General features: G+C 46.2%; 1 protein-coding gene across 4 annotated transcripts in view; it reads left to right on the top strand.

The window, feature by feature from the left end:
• XPNPEP1 (X-prolyl aminopeptidase 1) overlaps positions 1-7,848 on the top strand; it is a 31,586-nt gene that overhangs the window by 630 nt on the left and 23,108 nt on the right. For 2 of the 4 annotated variants that reach the window (XM_029958544.1, XM_029958542.1), the window contains exons 2-3: positions 1,306-1,401; positions 4,070-4,200. In XM_029958544.1, coding sequence (XP_029814404.1) covers positions 4,084-4,200 — 117 coding nt within the window. In that variant the 5' untranslated portion in view covers positions 1,306-1,401; positions 4,070-4,083. Of the gene's footprint in view, positions 1-70; positions 106-379; positions 416-1,305; positions 1,402-4,069; positions 4,201-7,848 lie in introns of those variants that run through there. The other 2 variants (XM_029958543.1, XM_008919632.3) reach the window with 2 other exon arrangements.

The raw sequence follows: 7,848 nt of genomic DNA, 5'->3' as shown, positions 1-7,848 counted from the left end.
GGGGCAGGAGCATCTCTCCTATGAGCAGAGACTGCAGGAGCTGGGCCTGTTCAGTCTAGAGAAGACTGAGAGGGGATCTCATTAATGCATATAAATATCTCAAAGGTGGGTACCAAAAGGATGCTGCCAGACTCTTTTTGGTGGTGCCCAGCAACAAGACAAGAAGTAATGGCCATAAACTAAAACACAAGAAGTTCCACCTCAACACGGGGAAGAACTTCTTTATGTTGAGGGTGGCAGAGCACTGGGACAGGCTGCCCAGGGAGGGTGTGGAGTCTTCTTCTTTGGAGTCATTCCTGAACTCTGGACATGTTCCTGTGTCACGTGCTCTAGGTGACCCTGCCTTGGCACAGGGGTTGGACTAGATCATCTCTAGAGGTCCCTTCCAACCCTGACAATTCTGTAATTCTGTTTGGTGAGTGTGCAGGCAGGTACGAGGGAGGGACGAGCAATGGGGCTTGTGCCTCCATATGTAGCTGTGAGTGCTTGGGCTGCCCTGCGTGCAGCCAGCCCAGGCCAGAGAGGCCTGGCTTTGGGGTGGTGCTGCTGAATCCTCACTATGCAAGCTTACGTGCTTATTTTGAACAAGGCTATACATAAAAGAGAAAGCGAAGAGGAAATTGTCACAGGATGAGCATATATGAAGAAAACGGGGCATAAACGCTCAGAGTGATCTGACACAGGCATAAGCAGACCCAGCTGTAGCCAGACCTCCTGGCCTTGCCTCCTGTCCCTGCCATGGCACTGACACACACCTTGACCAATTGGGCCTGGTATTCCCAGCCCTCGCTGGCAGCCCATCGCTGTCCATGCATGTGGGAGGCTGGAGGGGGTGTCTGGTTCCTCTGGCAGCATTTTCACGATTGCTCTTTGCCCTGTGTGTCTGATGGAGTTGCTGCCCAGGCAGGATCTGCTCTGAGCTCTTGCAGAACTGCCTCCTGCAGTCTGAGTGAGTTGTAGATAATATACGTCTAGACAGTGACAGATTTTGGGATCCAGCTCTGACTGTCGTCATGCAGTGGTACTTTGCATGTTATTCCTGCTCTGCCTTGGTTTCCCCATGGGAAATGGGGAACAAATTGGCATAAACCAGCACACACTTTCAAGATCTAATCATAAGTCTTGACAAGCAAATGCCTGGCCCTTGACGTTCCCTGTTGCCTCATGGTTCACCCTCAGTGCATCTCTAATCATGCCAGTAGAATGTAGTGTTAATGCATTTTCAGCTCATTGCTGGGGGATGAGAATGTTTTATTGGGGGGCAAAGTATGTTAGCCATTTCAGTTTTGCCCTTTGCTTTCTCAGGTACAGTGGAGCTTATGAAGGCCGAGCAAAGAGCTGGATGGTATTTTGTGTGAGCAGAGTTGAGTGGCATCCAGACGTGGGGAACTACAGAGACAGGTAACAAGGGAGCCTGATACCTTTGAAAAAGTTAGGACACGGAAGGGGACTGGTCCTTGAACTGTTAAATCCTCTACCTTAATTCCAGCTGTGTTTGATTTTGATCACTGGCATGAGTAAATAATGATTGAGAAGCTATTTTAACTTTATAGAGGCTTATAATTATGGCCAAGGAAGGAGAAGTCACCTGTTAAAAGTTATATGAGGACCAGAATAAAGGGCTACCAAAGATCTGTGAAAAAATAGCTTCTCTTTCTCTGGAAACTGAAGACAATTTTTATTGTAAAGTTTGTGGAGGATTTTCTTATACTGTGGGGATTATCTAAAATAAATGTCCTTCTCAATATGAGTTTCGTTGCTAATCTAGCTTAGTTTTGTTTTTAATATTGTAAGCAAATCTTTCAACAGGGAGAGTACTTTTTAAATGATTTTTTTTGTCCTTGAGAGAATCTCTTGCTTGCTAAGAAAACCATGGCTTGTCAGCAAGGAGCTTTATTAAAAGGCAAAGCCTTGTCATGCCTTGCCTGTTTATATGAGACTTTTAGATTCCTAGAGACAAAGCACAGGCCAAGAATGGAAGCTGTGTCCTTATGAGTTTGTAGAAAGAGATTCTTTTCTGCTGGCTAGTCGCTATGTTGTTGCTCTCTCTCCTTTGTGTTTTACTCTATCAGAACATAAATCAGCAGTAACGTTATAGAATGTTACAGCAGCTCATTGCAGAGGACAGACAGAAACAACCACAGTATTATAAAGTTCAGTGTAGCTTGCAAACACTGTATAAAAATATGAAAATTGTCCTGGAAATAAATCTGAGGTGTAATCTAATCCCAGCGAAGGGACAAGATAATACCAATTTGAGGATTCAGTGCCTTTTGACCTTAATTTGCTTCATGTGGTCTGGGTTTTGAAACACAGTGTACCTGTGTGGGCAAAGTCAGTCACACACAAGTCTTGTGTGCTCTAAACTTCCTGTGATGAGATGTGAATGGTGGGCTTGGATTGAGATTTTTATACCTGAATGGGTCAGATCTTGGTTCAGTTCTTGACTTGGTCACAGCTCTGCTGTGTGATCTTGGTCAAATCATGTCTTCTTATGGCTTGTGAAGGGGAGGCAGCTTTTCTACTTTCCCAGTTAGATGGCAAACGTCACAGGGCAAGGATGTGCCTTACTGTGTTTTGGCATAAGACCATAATGTCACTTGGGACTCCTGGTAGTTAGGGAGGTGTAAATAGAGTAAGTGCCTGGATAAGCAAAAAATGTTTTAGACTTGCATGCTGTTTGCTTCTCCCATCATGATCTGTTTGTAGACATGGCTGTGAAATGAGCTGTGAAATTAACTGGTCAGAATAAAATACTGCGTAGTGTGGCATTCGAGCAGCACACAGCCTGCCCACCTTGCCCTGGAATGTGACAGTATTAAAGTTTTAAGATCCCAACACATTCTTAAAAATGTGAAAGAAGTGGGTAGAAAACTGGGAAGAGGCTCCCTTTGGGCACCCTTTGGAGATGTGAGTGAAGAAAAGATGGAAAGAATCTCTGAGGAAGTTCAGGTTGCTTGATTTTCATAGACTTTCTGGCCAGGCATCCCCCACAGCTGCACATCCCCCCCACTGACATCCTGCAGTCAGTGAGTGCCTTCCCCTGCAGCTTTCTCTTGTGCCAGCACAGCAGCACGGCCTGGTGCATCACTGTGCATGGTGCTCACAGTGGGCCCTGGCTGGAGACACTTTTTGGGTAGCAAATTGAGAGGCTGATGTTCACTGCAATGCCAAAGAGGCATCCATTGCAAAACCACAGCCAAGGAGTGTGATTGGCCTGTGCCCTTGTTTTCCCCTGTGATCTTCCATCCAGGCTGTACCCCACCCCTGCCTGACACCAGCTGAGATCTGCAGAGCATTTGCCAAAGGTCTTTAGAGGAGGTTCCCATAAGTTGTCCTCTGGCAGTCCCTTGTGAGAGCTCAGCGGGCTGTTCCTCCTGTTACAATTGTTTTCTTCTAGATGAACTAGCACACAGCCCAGAGGTGAATGTGGCCAGTGAATGCATCCCTCTGTGTCCTTGGGAGCAGATATCTTTTGTCTGAGTTAATCCACTCACCACTCCACTATGAAACTCTGGGCTATAGTGAAACTTCTAAAAATTGCATTTGTAGTTGGTCCCTTCCTGAGTTCCTGATGTCGTGTCTTGCTCTCCCAGCAGCCTGAGCATATAAGCCACAGCATCTCTGACCCCAGAGTGAAAAGACTGGAAGTTTCTCTCAGTGCATGTCACAGGTGGAGCTACTTCTGATCTGTGGATACTTGGAACCATCCACATCGCATGCCAAGCCCTTTCCTGGCTGTCATTGGGCATGTATGAGGTGCTGTGGTTCCTGGTCCAGTCCACATGCAAGAAGTGTGTTAAGCTCATGTGTATCACCACAGGGCATGCCATCCTTCACCAGGTGGGAAAAACCCTTTACAGGGCCGACCAGCTGTGATTCTCTGACCTTAACCTGATCCCTCATTCTTAAGGAAAATGAGTGACAAGACAGACAAAATTCTGATCTGAGAGGGGTGATATTGGCACAGTTGTCCTCAAGGGGAGTTTCCAGTGGTGACGGCTCCTTGCCTGTGCATGTGAGTGACTTGGAATGGTTGGATAAGCTGAGGTTTTGTGCTTTGTTTTAGTTGTAGGTAGGAAGATGAGTCCGAAAATTACAACAGAGCTGCTGAAGCAACTGCGGCAGGTGATGAAGAATCCCAAGTATGTCCAGGAGCCTATCCAAGCCTACATAGTGCCCTCTGGAGATGCCCACCAGGTATGGATGGATGGATTGATTGTGGGAACGATCGTGCTTTCCTTCCCTGCAAAAGGTAAAAGCCAGAGATAACTGAAATCACCCTTCGTTCACTTGCTTTAATGGTTACAGCATAAAAATCTTTGTAACCTGAGAAATACTGTGTTGAAAAATGTTTCTGGGGTCTGTTCAGGAGACTGAGGTTTTTATGTTCTTGTAAGAAATCGGAGTGGACAGTCTACCAACAACTTCTCATCAGATTGTCTCCAGGGAACTCACACTGCAGAAAAGAGAGCTTGCCAGAGCACTTACTGTGCCCATCTTGGCTGTTGGGAAGAATGGATTTACTGGGTGAGGAACAAACATTATCTAGGCTTTAGTTTCGCCATTAGCATCTCCTGATCAACACATACTGTTAAGTGAGGTGATGAAGGATTAGTTGCAGAGCTTTCCCTTTACTAGATCAAGTTCTTACTGGAATTTGCTGCCTTATGCTAAAGCCCTTCAGATCTCACACGGAGGAGCCTTTGGAGAGGCAGGGAAGGAACAGGCCACAATGATGCTTCCCTTTCCATGCTTCTCTGCATCATGTTCTATGCTCTTAAGATAGGAGGGAAGTCTGGGCCCAGGGTGGTAACCCCTGGCAGTAACTGTGATGTGTGCTGCTTCCACTGTTAAGATTTTTGTAGTCTGTGACATAAATTTGAAATTGCTGATCTGCCTTTTACCTCCCCTGCTGGCTCATGTGCTCGTTTTACTCTTCTGTTCACTCTGTTAAGAGACCCAAGAACTGCCGAGGGTTTTTCCCACCTCAGCCATTTTCAGGAAACAAAAGACCTGAAGCTTTCCTGGCTCACACCCAAAGCTCCCTTTTTCCCCAGGGTGCACAAGAGCAAAATGCAACTGATTCGGAACCTTTGCCCTTGACTTGGCACTGGGGTGAGCCGGGTCCAGACTTGCCTGTGCCCTGGGACCATATGTGCAGCTTCGTATTTCCTCTTAGGGAGATCCAAACTTGGGCAGGTAGGGGGAAGGCGTTTTCTGCAGCTGCTATTGTCTGCTGCATTCCTGCCTCAAGCTGCCTCTGTCCATATATAACTCCGGTTTCATTTCACTAGACATTAAATGCTGTCATGTGAGTTGAAGAATGTGACCCTCAGGACTTCTGGGTTTTTCTGTTGCTTTCTTTTCCTTGACAGAGTGCAGTTAAGCAGAGAACCCCATGTTGCTATTTCCTGCCAGGCGAGTTGGTCAGGTTTCTCTGCAGAGCAAATCTATCTGAATGGAAACGATTACTGAACACTGCTGATCCTGGTGCCTCCTGACTAGCTGGTGCAGGATTTTTTTTCTGTGAGGTTTGGGAATTGGTGCAATTTTTGGCATTGACGGGAACCTGTTGATCCCAGAACAGCCTTACTGATTCCAGGTACACTGAGATAACCTGAGATTTCTAGCTTCCCCATGTTCCAAGCAAGGGTTTGTTTGCCGTGTGCAAGCAAGAACTTTACAGCCCCACAGTCAGATTTTGGTCTTGGGCAGCTCCTTCCATGACTCAGAACATTGTTCTTGGGTATTTAATGATACCCAAGTGTTTGGTGGCCTTAACCATTTCCTCCCCACAGCCTAAACAAGCTTACCGTCCTTGCCTCAGCTATTCCTGAGGCTGTCCAGGGATCCACATCACAGAACTTGTCAACAAAGAGGGCTTTCCCTCCTGTGGTGTTGCCACAGGGTTAGACTGGGGGAAGCTCTATTCCCTTCTGGGTAGCAAAGGAACCCTGGGATTGGACTGATGCTGATACACCCTGATGCTGCAACTTGCTGACTAATTTCTCTTTGTAACACTGGGATTGTTTGAGCTTTGAGTTCTGTCATGCTTTTAATACTGGTTTTCCTGCAAGGCTAGGAGGTTTAGATTATAATACTGCCAGGAGTTCTGCCACCGTTTGTATCCTTTGCTTTCCATGTTTAGTTGTGTAAGGAACTGAAAGACTTGCAGAGCTTCTCAAACGCAGCTGGCTCTGACTCTGGCTTAACCAAAGCTGCTAATACCTTGGATTTGTGGCTCTTGCAGTCAGCCCTGGATGTTGTCTGGCTGCTTTAATTTTTGCAAATTTTGATGCTGGTGATAAGAAGTCTGAAGAAACAGACTGTTTCCTTGGAGACCTGGGTGGTCCAGAGGCAGATGAGAAAGGAGAGCAGTCCCAGTCAAAAGTGGGATGAAGTCCATGCAAAGAGTCCCACTTCCTTTCATGAATGCTAGATGGGTCTTGTGGCTGCAGGTGTCCGAAGAGGACAAAGGGGTGAAAAGCCATGTTTTTGGGAAAGAGGCATGTAAGTCCTTTGTGGTTTGGTTAAAAATGTCTATCAGAGCTTTTGGAGTGTTGCAGTGCTAAATGCAGGATCCATTTTTTATGTTGAGTCATGCAGTTTACATTGAATCTGGAGTTTGCCCATATGGAAATATTCAGAGATTGGAGGAGCTTCTTAATGGGAGGGAATGATGTTTGGATTAGAGCTTGGGTTTGGATGCAGTTACAGCTTAACTGGGGCTGGCTTCTACCTCCAGGCCTTGACTCAAAACAAATTTAGTCATATCTGACTGGTCTTCCACATCAAGGAAGCACCTGCCCAGCTCAGGGCCCTGTGTTTGGGTTGGCAGAGGTGCTGTCTTCTGCTCAGGGCTGGCTCCTCTCACACACACTTGTGCTGAGCTGAGGAATCAGCAGGGCTATAAAGCAAGAGAGAGCTTGTGCACAGGTTGTACTGACCTGTTCCAGTTCTTACCAGTGCAGTTTGGGTTTTGGCAGTGAATACTGACCTCCCTCCAGGTACACGGCAGTGTTTGTTCTTTAATGACACCAGTGTTGTTAAAGCTAAGGGTAGTGAGCTGCACTTTTCATTGCTGATCTTGGTCGACATTCGGCTAGAATAAGCTTTAACATGTTGATGGCTTAACCTTGCAGGCTTTGGGGTTAAGCACCACCGATATTTGGGGTTCTTTCTGGCTTAGATGAGCATTTTTGTGATGTAGCCCCAAGTTTTGTCTGCTGGACTGACAGGTGTGGTGAAAAGCAGATGTAAAAGGCCTGAGGAGGGCCAGGTTGAAGGCCATCAGAGCTGCAAGACAAGCCCCAGGGAAATACCTTGTTCTGACTGTGCTGTGGTCTCTGCTTTGTTTGGCATACACAGGTGTTCCCCTGGTAATTTTAGCTCGTGCAAAACATGGGTTCATCTTTGCACCGTGGGGGTTGCTGCTTGAAACAGAACAGGTGGGTGTGCAAGAATTCAGGCTGACAGATGAATGAACCATCTTTCCCTCCAGATCCCTTATACTCCCTTCTAAAGCTCATTTGCCTCATGCCCTGGATTTGGCTGTGGATGGGACAGCATGAGGTAATTTCAAACAGTCAAGGTCTTTGCTAATTTAGGTCAGCTTTTACCAGATCTAAAACAGATACACTTGTTTTTTTCTTTTTATATTTTTTTGAACTGTTTTCATCCATTTCACAGTTTTGTGTTGCCAACCTATCCTATGAATGTGAGATTCATGTCTGCACAAGCAAACTAGTCTATAGTCTCTGCTGTGTCGGTCAAGAGAAATGGAAGAGAAATCACTGCTCTGTTTTGGAATGTACTTAGTGATATGTCAGGCTGAATAGTTGTTAG

This window comes from Manacus vitellinus, unplaced genomic scaffold, assembly GCF_001715985.3.
Source record: "Manacus vitellinus isolate BGI_N305 unplaced genomic scaffold, ASM171598v3 scaffold_15_pilon, whole genome shotgun sequence".
Taxonomy (NCBI): domain Eukaryota; kingdom Metazoa; phylum Chordata; class Aves; order Passeriformes; family Pipridae; genus Manacus; species Manacus vitellinus.
Note: the sequence above shows the minus strand (reverse complement) of the source record. Positions and strands in the feature narration are given on the sequence as shown.